The sequence below is a fragment of the Heloderma suspectum genome, chromosome 4, assembly GCF_057233095.1.
Source record: "Heloderma suspectum isolate Gila_16-S chromosome 4, 16-S_ref, whole genome shotgun sequence".
Classification (NCBI taxonomy): domain Eukaryota; kingdom Metazoa; phylum Chordata; class Lepidosauria; order Squamata; family Helodermatidae; genus Heloderma; species Heloderma suspectum.
In genome coordinates, this window is record NC_139461.1 from 241495269 (window position 1) to 241511503 (window position 16235).

At 44.1% G+C, this 16235-nt stretch overlaps 1 protein-coding gene across 1 annotated transcript in view; it reads left to right on the top strand.

Moving 5' to 3' along the window:
- The window catches only part of MAPK13 (mitogen-activated protein kinase 13), a 37326-nt gene extending 21105 nt beyond the window's left edge, over positions 1-16221 (top strand). Inside the window, exons 7-12 of the mRNA XM_084852939.1 lie at positions 1488-1602; positions 2769-2840; positions 4574-4653; positions 7575-7653; positions 10195-10371; positions 12991-16221. Of these exons, the coding sequence (XP_084709065.1) occupies positions 1488-1602; positions 2769-2840; positions 4574-4653; positions 7575-7653; positions 10195-10371; positions 12991-13070 (603 nt within the window). The 3' untranslated portion in view covers positions 13071-16221. The remainder of the gene's footprint in view (positions 1-1487; positions 1603-2768; positions 2841-4573; positions 4654-7574; positions 7654-10194; positions 10372-12990) is intronic.
- The last annotated feature ends 14 nt before the right edge of the window (positions 16222-16235 follow it).

Sequence of the window (16235 nt, forward strand, 5' to 3'; positions counted from 1 at the left end):
TTCACTGCAAAGGGTACATAGAATTGCTGCCTAATCATATGCCCAGCCACGAACATTTGGTTATGTATGTTACTGAATTTGAAGCAGAGTTTCAGAGCACAAATACAAAGAAACACCAATGCAGTTTCTACCCCAGTCTCGGTTTCAGAGTCATACTATGGCATCCTAAATTATTCTCTAATGTTATACTATGTTCACTGGGAGAAAGCCACAAAGGACCACCTTGTCCCATATGAACCTGCCCATAATTTATGATCATCGTTGGAGGCCCTGTTATATGTCCCACCACCAGGAAAGGCTAGATTGGTGGGTACTTGGGTAGGGCGTTCTTGGTAGCAGCACTCCAATTATAGAACTCCCTCCTGAGGGAGGTGGTAATTGCTCATTACTATGTTTTTGATAGGCAATAAAGACTGTTTTGTTCTGTCGAGCTTTAAAAGCTGCTTGATGTTGTTTTATCTCGCTCGCTAACATTAATTGTAGTTGTAGTTATTGGATTTGTTTTATTGATGGTTGTGCTCCTGTGTTTATTGTTTTATGATATGTTTTTAAATGGCAATTTTACAGTATATCACCCCAGGTGCCCTTTAGGCAGAGGATGTGATTCATAAAGGCATAAAATGAATGGTTGGTAACAAGGATCAGCCACAGTTTCTACCCTTGATTCATATCAGCTATCTTTGAAAACCATTTGGAACATGGCTGTTGGAATACCAAGCTTCAAGCCTTGACTAAACACGACTGCTGTTGCACTGATAGAATGAAAGGGGATGGACACTGTTTCTGTAAAAAAAATCTTAGTTGTGGTTTCACTGCATCAGTTTTAAAAGATAGTTCACAAACACTTCTAGGGCGCAATCCTATCTAGATAGGCGGCCGCCTCTGAACTTGGAGGCGACTGCCTATCCAATGCAGGGCAGGAAGAGTGTGGAGGGGATCGTCCCCTCTGTGCTTCTGCCGCCCTGCATTTGTGGCTAGCTGTGGGAAGGCGGAGTGGGGGAAGCGGCGGATGGACGACACATAGGATGTGTCATATTGGCATTTCCACCTTCCCCGCCCCGGAACGACCTCCGGAACTCCCTGTTTACGTTACTCCATGCTCCTCTTCCGAGCACGGCGTGTGGGGCCGTTTGGAGCTGCGTGCGAGGCAGCACGGGCGGGTGGGAAGGTCGGTTCTCAGGGGACCGACCTTGAAGCTTGGGCTCCGAGGTCAGTTCCTGGAAACTGACATATCCTATGGCTGTCTAGCCGCTGACTAGTGGCCATAGGATTGCTCCCTAAGTCATCGATGTGTTATTTTATAGAGAAGCGATTTCTTATCAACAACATTTTGTCACTTCTAGTGTCGGCTGTATTTAGGTGATGTTACAGAGAGTTCTGGTGATGCAGAATACTCCTGTGAAAAGAATAGATCTTCCCTTTTTGCAGGGTGCTGGAGCTGTTCTGTGGATCCCTCCTTATTTCTCGTCACCTCTTTCATGCTGTAGATTTTGGACTTTGGCTTGGCAAGGCATGCAGACACTGAGATGACAGGCTATGTGGTGACTCGTTGGTACAGAGCACCTGAAGTGATACTGAACTGGATGCATTACAACCAGACTGGTGTGTGACATAATTTCCTGGTTTCGCTGTCTGGGGAACTCTTCCCATCAGGATGTGGATTATTGGCCACAAATCAGTGTTTCTATATGGCTTATCTTTCTACAGTAATTATACTTCCTGTTAAATACATACAATATAATTGCCTTGCACTGCCTCTAGTTCAAACAGACACCGGTTTAAAATAGGGAAGAATCTGACAGTGCAGACTTCTACAACCTGGGTTCCTCCAGATGTGTTGGACACAACTCCCAGCTGACTGGGGGATTCTGGGAGTTATAGTCCAACTTATCTGGAGGGCACCAGATTGGGCCTGTGATAGTCCATCCTTGTACACATTTACTCTGAAGTAAGTCCCGCTCTGTTCAGTGGTGCTTACTCCCATGTAAATGAGCATTGGATTGCAGCCAACTTCCTCTGCCTGTGTAGCCCACAGGCAGCTGCTCTGGATGGGGCACACTTCCTATTCTGAGCTCTACTGCCATCTCCCACAATATTTATGTGTGCTTCTTCTCTTCCATCCCTCTGCTGGTGGTGTAGAGGTGTATGTATTGCACTCCCAGTGGAGCCACAAGTGTGCTTAGTTCCCTAGCATGACTCATGTGTTGTGGCATGGGGAAGCATGTGTTTCTGCTGCAGCCGCTCCTTTCACTGTTGTAAGAAGGTTGTGCTGCATTAAAAAAGGATTAGTCATTATTTGACACATTCATCCCATACCATCATCTCCTTTAAAAGAGACGACGTCAAAATATTCAGTAAGCCAATGAGTGTAAGCCAACCTTCCCCAACCTGGTGTCCTCCAGATATTGCTGCACTACAACCCCCATCAGCCCCAGCCAGCATGGTCAGTGGCTTGTGATGATGGGAGATGTAGTTCAAACCATCTGGAGGGCACCAAGTTGGGGAAGGCTGGTGTACAAGGGTATGGAAAACCTTCATGCGAGGATTTATTTAAAGCCTTTTTAGTCTACCGCCTCCCTCTCCATTCAAGGTGACTTGCAAAATAATAAAATGAGAATAGTATAACATTCTAAGATAACAAAATAACTCTCTAACATGCAGACTTGTTACAGGTGTGCAAAACAAGCTGGGTGTTTTCTGTTTGTTGGCTTCCAAACCCTGTCCTTATGTTCCTTCTCATGTATCTCTCATTTTTTCCTCCCAATCAGTGGACATCTGGTCTGTTGGCTGTATCATGGCAGAAATGTTGACTGGGAAGACTATGTTTAAGGGTAAAGACTGTATCCTTTTCAAAGGGCTACCTCTAGGCCAAAAAGTTATTAGTTAAGGGAGTGTTTGAGGCAGATGCTCTTGGTGTTTTGACTAAAAAGATAATGTGGAGGGTGGAAATACTTGTGGGAGGAGGTATACATAGCTCTTCCATGTACCCCCAAACCCTTAGGAACTGCCTATAAATATGTCACCACTTTCACCTCTCTCTTTTTTTTAACTTCTTGTCATGCTTGCCCCCATTTTAACTAATACTAAACTGCTATTTTGTCACACCATTGCTACTTCTCTCCCCCGGCCCCCTGGCCATTTGATGCTGGACATACTTCATGGATGGTCTCTTAGGCATACTAAAGTCAGCATTTAGTTTTTTGTTGGAGAACATCAGTTAAAATATATATATAAAAACAGTCTGGCAAGGAAGAACAGCTCTCTATTTCACGTTATAACAGAAAGCTGCATTTCATGACTCCACAGTTACCTGCAGGCAGAATATTTTCGGGGATTCTGATTGATTGCAGGGTGGATCATGAAGATTTCAACCCTGTTTCTCATGTAGACTCTACAGCGGGGTGCTGAACCCCTTTCAGCCCAAGGCCTGAATTCCATTTTGGAGCCGCTCTCAGGGGCTGCATTCCAGTGGTGGGCAGGAACAAAGGTAAATGGGGCAGCACAAAAGGGATGGCACCAAAGGCAGAAGTGGCAGGGCCAAAAATGCCAGCAAATTTTAGCTGAAAGCTCTACCTGCCAGTAACTAAGCTGTAGCAGAGGCATTTCTACCTTTTAGAAAGGGGAAATAAACTGTTCAAAAGCTGGGAAACCACCAAATAGTTGGTGGTCAGAGGAAAGGGGGTGTGGCCAGGGAATGGGCGTGGCAATCTGGGGAGCCCCAGAGGGCCAGATTCGGACCTCGGAAGGGCCAGATTTGGTCCTTGTGTTGGAGGCTCTACACTCCTGCTCTACACCCAAAACAAAACAGGCATTGCATGAAAGATAATATAACAATGCATAATGATGCAAAATAAAAATGTAAAGGGCAGGGCAATCCTAAGGGTGGGGTGGGGGATGAGGTAGTGGATTGTCTGCCTTTTCCAAAGCCCTGTTAGCTCACACTGGCCAGAGCAGGAGGTGGGGGCCTGCTTCACCTGCTTTTTTAGCCTGGTAGAAAAATTAGCTAGCACAGCTCTAGGCTAGTGTAGCTGAGGGGCCCGATCCTGGGGCCTGTTGCGAGGACGGAAGGGCTTTGGATCCAGCCCCTGTCCCAGAATACGATGTTTTGGGGCCTACCAGTGGTGGTAGATCTACGCTCATGGAGCTTTCCATGGGTGTAACCAGGGTTTCCAGGTTGGATTCCCTGCCCCACCAGCAGAGGGGCACCCCTGCCCCATGCTAACCTGCTCCAGCCAGCAGATCTGGGGAATAGGATTGGGCTGTTAGACAATTCTCATATAAACTGATACTTTGAAACTCTATTTCATATGACTAAAGGAAACCGTTGTTGATTGCAGCCGCTATTATCACTAAGAAGCAATAAACAGAAAAGACTCACAATCTCTCAGCCTAGCAAGGGGGATGGGGAGGTGAACTCTCCTCCTCAGAGGAAGGGCAGGATAAAAATATAAGTAAATAGATAAGTAAACAAATAAACAAATATAAGTGGTGCAGATTTTAGTCACCTAGGTTGTCCAATTCACTGGTTCCAAAGTTTGGCCCTATGTTAATAACCTTTAACTCAGCTTATCAGATCTAGATCAGTTGACTCAGATCTTGAAAGTGACCGGAAGCCCTGGAGAGGAGTTTGTACAGAAGTTGGAAGACAAAGCGGTAAGAAAAATGCAATGCAAGATAAATGGATGTGATTTTTTAAAAAACTTTACATTCTTTTACAAAAATTCAACATTTCCCCCAATTTCTAATAAATTACATCAACCTTTTTTTGGGGGGGGGGTCATTTATATCCCACCATTCATCTAAGGCAGTAGTGGGCAGAAGGTAGATCTCCAGATGCTTTGGACTTCAACGCCCAGCATGACCAATGTCAGGAATACTTGGAGGTGAAGTCCCAAACATCTGGGGCAGTATCCAACGTTGTCATTCCATTAGCACATTAGTACTGTGCTAGCAGTAACTAGTTTTTGAACTATGCCCAAGACTAAAGTTGTGTTTGCTCAAGCCGTTTTGCATAACTGTTGTGCAGTGTGTTGTGTAACCATTGTGCATTGCCATTGTGCAACTGGTTACGCAACTGCTTGAACCTGTTGTGCAACACATTATGCAACCGGTTGCACAACTGCTTCCACAACTGGTTGCGCAAGCATAATGGGCAATCGCTTGTGCAACGGATTCAGCAGAGCTCCATTAGTGCTGTTTGAGTTTGTGGAATGTCACTGTTGGATACTGCCCCTGGAGACCTACTTTCTGCCCACCTCTGCTCTAAGGAGCTCAAGGTGGCATACATCCCACTTTTTTAAATCGTCACAACAGCTCTGTCATGTTAGGCTGGGAGATAGTGACTGACCCAAGATTACCCAGTGAGCTTCATGGCTGAGTGGTGATTTGAATCTGGGTCTCCCTAGTCCTAGTCCAACACTCAGCAATGTATAACCACTACACCACACTGGCCAGCAGATGCAAGAAATATAGTGACATTGTGTGTGTGTGTGTGTGTGTGTGTGCGTGTGCGCGCGTGGATGTGTAAATATTGTTTTTAATCCACCTGATTTAATAGCAGTCACTAGTAATTCCGATTCATATGAGTTTACACTTGCAACATAGTGTTGTTAAGGACTGTTGGGTGCAGTTCTCCCCTATCAAAATTGATAAAAGTTCTGCCATAAACTTCAGTGCGATATTGGGTTATAGCAGTGGAGGCTGGTGGCTCTGATGTCAGTGGGGCAGTGAATCTGCTCTGGGCTTCAATCAGAACTCTAAGTGCCTTGGATAGCTGAAGCGCCTTGGATAGCTCCTTTAGTGTTCTGACTGGTTCTGGCTGATACCCAGCGTGGATTCACTGCCCCATGACATTGGGGCCACCAGCCTTCACTGGGTTGTAGTAGCTGGGGGAAGAGGGTGGGGAGTGGAATTCCCATGACCTGCTAGTTCCCCTTCCTCCACCAGGGCAGACATAGGCAGGGAGGGAAGGGAAGGAGGCTGTGTATGGTTAGGCTGCTGCACAGCTCAGCAGTACAGTCTCCCTGGCTGCCGACACAGGAAGATGCTCCCCCATGTGGACAGACTTGAAAAAGGACTTCACAGGAGTATTGTGCAAAGATTAAGGTGCGGTTGGGACATGCTTTGGCTAATCATGCATGCAGAGATGGTATCAGACGATCTCTGTACAGACAAATGAAGTATAACTTTTTAAAGCTGCAGCGAAATGTAAGTATTGAAACAAAGGTTGGGAACTGGAGGCTCCTTGGCTCAGTGATTTGGGGTGCTTCCATGTGGAGGGCACCTGGCGCTACCAGTCAGAAGGCACTGGGCAGTTGTTCCATCTTTCCTTCCTGAACCAATTGTTTTGTGGTAATGAAAAATATGGAATAGCTGGTGGGAAAACACAGGAGGGCTACAAATGCAAGATAAGATCATTTGGACCCCCCCCCCCCAATTCTGTGAAGGAGGCAGGGCAATTGCGCAATAAAAGCCTCATCTGAAAGCATCTGTACTATGTGGCTTTGGATACATCACACTTCTGTATTTATATTTAACTAACAGCACAACCCTATACATGTTTACTCAGAACTAAGTCCCAATGACATGGTTCGCATGATCACCGCGAGTAAGCCATGGTGGGTTGTGGCATGTGCTGGCAGCCATTTTGAATATTCAGACCCCAATAGGGGGTTGCCTTGGCTTGTTGTGTCATCTGAACACTGGCAGCAGGGGTTGTTTGAGGGTTAAACCACTCTCAAATAACTCATGGTTTGTTGTAGGGTTATTTGAGGGTTGTTTAATCTTCACACAACCCCTGCAGCCCAGGTTCAGATGACACAGAAAACCATGGCAACCCCTGCTGGTGGTTGAATATTCAGAATGGCCACTGGCATTCACTGCAAACCACCATGGCTTACATAAGCCACAGTGGGGTGCAGTGATTGTCTAAACCGGCCCATTATGTCCCTAGAAGTGGGTTTAAGATTATTTGCTTGGGGAAGAGAGGCATAAACAGGCATGTATACAACAAGGAAACAATCATATCACGCAGAGATGGGGAACCTTTTTTTTCTTTCATGGGCTGCGTTACCTCAGGGGTAACATGTCAGGGGCTGCATGGGGCTGAAGCCAGTGGTGCATAGAACCAGAGCTGAAAGTAAGTAGAGCCACCCCTTTTCTCTGTCACCCACTTCTCTCTCACACTCTCTCTTCCTCCTTGCCCAGCAGACTGCTGGGAGAAGAAGAAAGTATTCTTGTCAGAGGTCTGAACTGTGTTTTTTGCTCTCCTTCTCTCCCTCTGGGCTCCCCCCACCTGCATGAAATTAAGCTGAGGGCCTCAGGTTGCCCACCCTGATATAAAATTAACAGCAGGAATAAACAGCAAGATAGAAGCCACCTGGTGAAGTTATTACTGTGTCCTATTTTAGACATACATCAAAGGATATGGGAAATATACCACTGGGGAAGTAAAATGTTGGTTGCATGTGTGAGACTTTGGTTGCTCAACAGTGTATACACTGTTTAATATTCACCCCTACATTTTCCAGCTGCAGAGTATTTGTATGCCTGTATGAAAGTCTTGTCTCTTCTAGGCTAAAAGCTACATACAGACGCTCCCCAAGATTCCCAAAATGGATTTGTCTCTACTTTTCCCCAAAGCCAGTCCTCTGGGTAAGTTGCCTCGTGTGCTTCACTTATTTATTAAACACATTCCCCCACCCCACAACACCCCATCACAAGAGTCCTACAACCTGAGTGTAATACCTCAACCTTTAATAAGGCTGGCATAAACATTTAAAAAATAAAAGTCCCTTCTATGGAGATGGAATATCTGTCATTTTCTGTATAGCTTTATGTTGGACACTGATGAGAATAGGCACATTTGCAGCATCTGAAAAGGACTGAGAAGTAAAACTGAGAAGGAAGCTTGTGACAAATTAGTTAATTTCTAGGTTTCCTGTCTTCCAAGTCTAGTGTAGTTTAGCTGTCTTTATCTGCCTGTAGCTTATCTCTTTTGAATACATTTTGAAGTCACCAAATCTGAGCAGGATTTTAAAACATAAAATAACTCCTTGCCATTACATTTTGAATATTTAACTCCGTGATCACTCAGAGAAACGTAGCATATGAACGAGCAGATCACAGATTTGGGGTGGTTCCACATGGGGCTTTTATTGTGTAGTAACCATGGTTTGTCACCTGTGTTGTCCACCCAATATTGTCAACAATTTGTAAACAGCCTACTTCGTTCTGGTGCTCATCCCCATCTTTTTCCTTAACAGGAAAAGTCTGGCTTTTTTAAAGACATCCCAAAACTAGGGCCACTATGTTCCATAGGTGTAGAAGTTCCATAGAGGTATTGATCCTTCTTGGGAGGTGGTGCTACTTTCTCATGGTTTCCTGTTTTTTGGAGGTGTGTCCTAACACCATGCCCTCCTCTTCCTCCACATCTGAACACCGCCAATGTACCTTTGCCACTGATGCATTTCTGGCATCGGTGGAGGCAGGCTCAATTTTACTTCCACTGTGGCAATATCTGATGATGGAGTCATGCAAGATGGCTGTAATGGCAGAGGAGTTTCCTGGAGGCAGCTTGGGGAGGTACAGGACCAGCTAAGGAACAGCCACTATAACACTGAGTCCTTTGAATATTATGCTGAGATGGCTGTGTGTGGCTATAAACATGCTGCACTTGTGCTGCTCCAAATTCTTAAGAGTCCATGGGTGATATTTTGGGCTGTGGTGACAGGGAGCAGTTGCAGTCAACAGGTAGGCATTGCTTTACTTTTGGGGAGGAAGTGTAGACTTTTCCACTTATGCAAGACCTCCCCACCCCCCTTCAAGGCATAGGGAAAGTTACCTTTAAATCTCCTGATTTATACTTGTGACCGTTATACACCTAGGGACAGGAACGATCATTACTCCTGTGGATGATATTTCAGGTGGGGGGGGGTGTTTGCAGTCAGAAGGCCAGGCATTACTTTTCTTTGGGGGAGGGGGAGTGGACTAGCCTTGTGACTTCTGATGTATACCTGCAACTGCTACACATGTGGCCACATGTATCATGGCTGCAGACCTGTGGGAATTGTTGCGCCCATGCTCTGCAATAAGAAGTGGTTTAACAATATCTGCCTGCATGTCCACAGAGGTTCATGGTGAGAGAGGGGAGGGGCTACAGTGGAGAGTGCGGCCAACGGGTGGTTGAATGGGCATCTAGCAACATTCTGTCATGCTCCACCCATCAATCTGGTTGGCATGTAGCTATATGCATAAAGGGGGAAAAAAACTGCCAAGAATGGTAGTATAGACAGCCCATCACAATCCTGTGTACATAATATAATGCAAAAGCAGTGCTAGGAGGGCAGGATAAAAGCCTCACCTAGAAGCACCCATAGTCAACAGCAATTCCTGTGGTTGTGGTGGCAATTTTTTGAGCTGTCAGTCTCAGAAATTGCTGGCTATTTTTGATCAGCTGAGTCACACATTGTTTGAGCACCTACCTAAAGTTGCTTAGAACTGTTCACAGGGAGAAGAATGTTATGGGAACTACCCCAAGGTGGTTTTATTTCAGTGCTACTTTTTCAGAACACATTTCTGAATTTGGTATAGCCATTGTTTCCATCAACTTTCTCCAACCTGGTGCCCTCCAGATGTGTTGGACTACAGCTTCCATCACCCCAGCCAGCAGGAATGCATAAGATTACATGGGGAAAAAAAGGCATTTTAAACTTCAAAGAACTTTCAGTTGCCATCCACCTTGTAACACAGTGGACTAAAGAACTGAGAAGTACCCTGCTCATCCCCAACTAGGCTATGGATGAAGTGCAATTCTTTTCTTTTGGGGGATTTTGTGTGTGTGGGGGGGGACAGGGGTATTGAGCCCAAACTACTTGATAAAGTTCTAAATTTAAGAATTATTTTTTTCTTGGTCAATGTAGTTTCATCTCTGAAGCTAAGCATGCTTGAGATTGTACAGTAACTGAATGGAATTCTCGTTGAAGGATACTGGGCTGAGCTCCTTTCCTGGTGGTGGGATTCAAATGTAATAAAGAAAACCATTTTGGGTTTCTTAGCTGAGATACTGGACATGGGAAAGTGCCTCAGAGTTACATAGCCAGTTTGGTTTTCCAGCTACATTACTCTTCTAGGTTCATCCTTGCCATAAGCATTCTTGCCTTGTTTAACTAGCGATGTTCACCTCTTTTCTTGCAGCAGTGGACTTGCTTGACAAAATGTTGCAACTGGATGTAGGAAAGCGTCTTACAGCCACCCAAGCTCTGGCCCATGCATTCTTTGACCCATTTAGAGACACTGAGGAAGAGACAGAGGCGCAGCATTCTTACGACGATTCCATTGAGGGTGAAAAGCTTTCAATCAATGAATGGAGAAGTAAGTTTAGCTTGATATCTTTCCATAACGACCTGACTCCTACACCCCATGAATAACGCACACAACCAGGAGCGCAGGAAGTGTCTTGGGGATTGTAGGTACCTTTCAATCCAGATACACTCTGTGGCTGACTTCCCAGGTTTTTTTTGCTGCCACCTTTCAGTTGGCTCTTCACAATGAACTAGCATACAAAACAACTGCATTTTTTAATAATAGCACCACATTAGGTACAGAGATAGACTATTGTGAACAAAACTAGAACCAGTTCGAAATTCTTTGTTATAATTTTCTTTAGCTAACAAACACCAGCACTGCACAATCACCACTTGCAACAAAACAATTCTATTTAAATATGTATTTATTTGTATATTTACTTCAGTTTAGGAAGCATTGTGAACCTGCAAAAATATTCAGTTACATTTGGTTAGATATACCAGTTCTAGGCTACGTTAGTTTAGGTTACATGTATTTAACTTGTGTTACTATATTCCCAGGCTGTAAAATAGAGGCCTCCTTCAAGGCCACCTCTTGCAGCTGTGGCTGATAGGGAATATCCTCCTCCTTTGGCCTGCAATCAGATGGGAAACTAGACAGCTGGGCTCACTGGCCCCAAGCTTCCCACAACTGGACTGGGTTGTGGGTTCCCAGTTATCCTGCTCTAAGTCTGAATCAGATTCTGGCTCGAAAACCACAGGGCCCACAGCAGCACCAGGGCTAGGCCTGACAAAAACCTAAGCCTTAAGCAGCACAGAGAAGAGTTTTCCATAGCACTCCATCAGATTTAAGTATCCTGTGTGAGGTGTGTGTGTATGGGCTACATGAACCTGGATGCACCAATTTGGCACCTGTAGTGTGATATGTAGACCATATATGGGCAACCCATGCCCCTGAGGTGCCCTGCCCACTTTTCCCAATGTGCAATTGATCAGCTGTCAGCATTGGGGCCCAGATTGCCGTTTTCCCGCTATTAGCAGCAGAGAAACAGCTATCTTGACTAGGATTGCTGATGGTAGGTAGAGAGGTTTTAACCTCACCCCACTCCTAGCAATCCTGATGCAGAGATCACTGTTTCCTCACTGCTAATAGCAGTGGGGAAATAGCCATTTTCATCTGGTTTGCTGGGGTGGAGAGTGAGGTTCAAGCATCTCCCCACTTAGTGATGCCCATTCTGATTGCTAGCATGGGTGGAAAGTGTGTGGGGGCAGGGGGGAGAGGGAGAGAATGTGTGTGTGTCCTGGGCCCACTCCCCACCCGCCCAACCCAATCATGTGGCCCCCAAACCCAAAAAGGTTGCTTACTCCTGCTGTAGATAGACAAATACCTGTGAATTGGTTGGTTGGCTTCTTCCTAGGATCAAATGGGGGGGGGAAGAAGAAAGAGGAGGTGAGCATGGGAGAAGCTGAAGGAAGAGAAAGAAGGAAGAGAAGCTGAGCAAAAATTCTCTTTTTGACAGACTGAGCAATTACATGGAATTTCCTGGAAGAGATGCATGTGGGATGCTGTGTATGTTAGAGTTGGCACAATTTATTCAGTCTGACAGGTGAACTGAAGTTTTTAAAAGACAGTCACTGAGTCTCAGGCTTTTTCTCCACTCTCCTAATAAACGCAGGAAGCCAGCCATTGTGACCTGCCCAACTTGCGTTAGTCCCATGCCCATGATTGTCACCTATGTGGACCAGTGGATGAACCACTCCCACATGTCTGGACTGCAAGGAATAGGCATGCTGAAATGGGGGTCTGCAATCCTGAAATAAGAGTGTCCGTATGAGCTAAGCCCTGAGTTACTGTTGCATGATGGTAGATCACATATCTCTTTTGCAACCCCTTCTGCTACCACTGGCTCCCAAGTTTCAGGATACTGATTTTCCCTGCTTCCACTGATTTTCAAATTTTGCCTTCTCCAAAGCACTCATCATTCTTCCTTATTTTCATCTTCTCTGGGTATGTCCAGATAAGGCTTTTGTTGTGCATTTGCCCTGGCTCATTTATGGAGTTTTACACGGGTCCAGATGACATAATCTTCTGTTTGTGACCCTCCTGTGTTTTCCAGCCACTTCTTCCATCCTTTTTCTTACCAGAGAAAAAAAATCCATTAAGGAGGAAAAGACCGTATAGCTGCACAATGCCTTTGGATTGATAGCACTAGGTGCCCTCCATCTGGACTCACCCTATATTCTTGACACCAACTGCATTTTCTTTCCTTTTTCAATCTGTTAATAAACTTATTCAGATTTATTAGAAAATTGGAAGACATCTTGTTGCATTGCAGCCTCAATGAGTTTGGTATGCCAAGTATGCCTGACATCTTGAGTCTTATGTTTGTGTGTCTTTCATCGTCTTTGTAACTCTTCTCTGAATTCTTTGTAGTGACTGTACAATAATGACTTAGACTTTCTCAAATATTTTCAATCGTAAATGAAATATTTTTCATCTCCTTAAGGAAGCAGAAAGTTGAATTTAATAATTCCAAAGTTTGGACATGCCTCAGGATATTTAAACCTGTCCCAAAATAGGGTCTTGCATCAATTTGAGCTTTTGTTATAGTCATTTTTTTCCCCTTTCGAATGATCTACATAGTTTGAAGACAAATGCACTCATTTCTTTTGTTTCTCTTTCAAGGGCATATTTACAATGAAATACTGTCATTCAGCCCAATTGCACGGAAAGACTCCAAGAGGAGAAGTGGTATGACGTTGTAAGCACTGGCATGCCCAACACTGGGCCGTCTTTCCCATGATACAACATACATCAGTATTTTGACCCCAACCAAGAGTAAATATTCATCAGCATGAAAAAGTTTGTGTAGAACACAAGGACACAGAGTATATAAGGAGAGTTCAGCCTTAGTCTGAAGGTCTGAACTGCACAAGCAACATCTTTCAGTGCCAAAAATGAAGATGCTTCTTATTAAAGCACTTTGTGTGATAAAATGTGACCTCCATATTTCTTCCTTTTCATATTATTTTGTAACTGGTTCTCCACTTGGTTGAAGAAGCTACAGTGTTTCCAGAATTTTTTTTTCTTCTGGAGTCCTGTCCTTCCCCTAAATTAGGAACTTTGCATCCTCAAGTGAACAAAGCAGACTGTGTTTAAAGAATAAAATAAACACTGATGTAAGAAACCAACAATTTTCTCTACCAGTTAGGGAACCATAAGGAATATGGGCAAAGTCTTTCAGGCTGGAAAGTGATTTAGCATCTCTCAATTCTCATTTGTCTGACATTAGGCCACACTGTGAAAGGGAAATACCTACGTTGTTAAAGCACTAATATACATATGGATTGATTTTTCAGAAACATTGCAAGATAATCATCAGTTTAAAATACCTTTGTAAGTGTTAACCACATTATGGCTATTCTATGTTGTGGTAGGTACACACTCTCTCATTCACTGGGCTGGTTCACACATCACACTAAGCCACTGTGGGTTAATTAACCCCCGGGGCTTAGCAGTACATACAGGCAGCCATTTTGCAGTCGCAGCTTGAATATGCAAAAGTCTGCTGGCATGGACCGCAACCCACCATGGCTAAAATAAGCCACAGTGGGCTGTGGTGATTGTGTGAACCTGGTCACTATGTACTTATGGTTCAAGCTGGGCCGGCCCAAGAAATATTGCTGCCTGAGGCAGAGCAGCAAATGGCACCCCCCCACACACACACCCCTTCTCAAGCCAAACTGCATAGTATCCAAGGCCAGCCAAGTTCTTTTGGCACATGAGGCAGAACATTTCACAAGCACCTCTCCCCATCCCTGGCAATACATTTTTTACAACAAATTAAACGATTAACAATTTGCTGCCCTTTCATGATACTCAAAATTTACTGCTTGAGGTGACTGCCTCACCCTGCCTAAAGGCAGGGCTGGTCCTGGAATCAAGGGAAAAAGTGGATCTGTTTGGGTACAAAGGCCCTTGTCAATAGTGTAACATTGCAAGTTTTTGAGCAGCACTTAAGCAAGTAACAAAATGGGATGTTGCTCCAGTGTAATAATTCAGCACAGTGCAACTGCAACATACAAAGCCTGGTACAGGCCAGATGTGGTTATTGGTGTGGCAAGCAAAGATGGGAAAGTAGAAAAATTAAGTGCAATCCCTATGTACATTAACAAGAGCCCCTTTTGCAGTGGAGCAGCAGTCCGCAAAATATGAGAATCAAATATCAAGGTCCATGGGCAAAACATGCCTTAGAATGCAGACTAGAAATAGGATGACAGCTGGTGAAAGAGCTGATGGAGCAGCAGCCCTTTACAGGTACCCATAGGATTAACTTGGCAATTATACAAACTATTAAAATGATAGAATGGGATAATGTGATGGAATGAGGTATGATCCATAAACTATATCACACTTTGCCCCATTATAACCAGTACACAATCCCTCCTTTGTCAGAACTGCACAACCTCCCCCTTCCTTTGACTAATTTTATGGCTGCACAATACCAGCATTTTATTTTATATTTTACAATATGTGCACTTTGATTCTTTTAAAGGAAAACAAAATAAACAACCTAACTGCAGCCACCATAACATCCATTAATAACAGAACAGGCTGCCTTAAGCTCCTCCACCCTGAGAGGAGCCCCCTGACACAGGCATTGAACTGCACCAATCACTTGGATTGCCTCACCTCTCCGCTACCCCAGGGATGGCCCCTGGACGCAAGCATTGAATTGCAGCAACATTCAGGTTCCTGCACTGGCCAAATCACCCTTAGAATACCACAACAAACTATGCGCTGGCAGGGTTTCCCCTCGCCCAGCCTCGTGCTGTTACACCAGTGAGAATAGGCTTCTGTCAGCAGTGAAACATTAGGACCAGTCATGCTGTGTTGCTGCAGAGGCCTTGTGCCCAAACACGTTCTGACAACAGAGCACCAGATATTAAGACCAAGCAGTTAATGTATTAATTCCATTCTCATTTACTTTTCACAAAATACTGTCATAAATAATTGACACATATGACCTCCAGAGGCTTCTAAAAAGCCAGATCTTGTAAGGAAGTATCGCAATTGCAAACAAGTATGTTTATTTTGAAAACGTCACATTTCTCTTCAGACCTCTTGGGACCTTTTGTGGAACTGTTTATTCTACATGGCTAAGTAGTACAAGTTACTTGTACTACTTTTGCCTTTAGGACTCTGAAATATATTCCATGTGTATTTTTCTTTGTTTGATATACCATTATCTCCTACATTAGTTTCATAGGAGCAACCATGTACAAATTGAAATGATTTTCCTCTAGTTTACACAGAAATACTGTGCAATTCATACTAATTCTCATTCACTGTCCATAAGCGAAGCCCTGCTCTCAGTGAACATTAAATGCAATAACAATAATGAGGTGAATTCCTGGATGATTCATATGAAAAAAATGGATACCCATTCTACTTTACTGAAGGCTGACTGAGATTAATATTTGGAAGCCTGTTTTAAAAACTAACTTAGGGGATACCCATCTTGAACTGGCAATCAGTTGTAGTATGAGTGGGTTTACCATGCACCCAGATTATGGGTATGCCTATAATAGAGCTGTAGGTAAAATGGTATTAAGGACTAGCATGCTGGTGATCAAAGTACCTGACAAACCTTACTCAGACAGTTATTCAACTCAATGTTCCCATTAAGGTGTAATGGTCTTGGTCTGATACAGGGTAGTGTACAATTATGAAAGAAAAATACAACACATACAAATGATCAAAGTAGTAAAGACCAGTAACTCTTTAATCAACAAAGTCAATTAAAAAGGCTGTGTAAATAAAAATGTTTTTGCCTGGCACTTAAATGATAGCAGTGTTGGTGTAAACTTCTTTGGGGAGCAAATTCTATAACTTCTCCGTTGTTGTTGATCATCTCACCTCACCTGAAA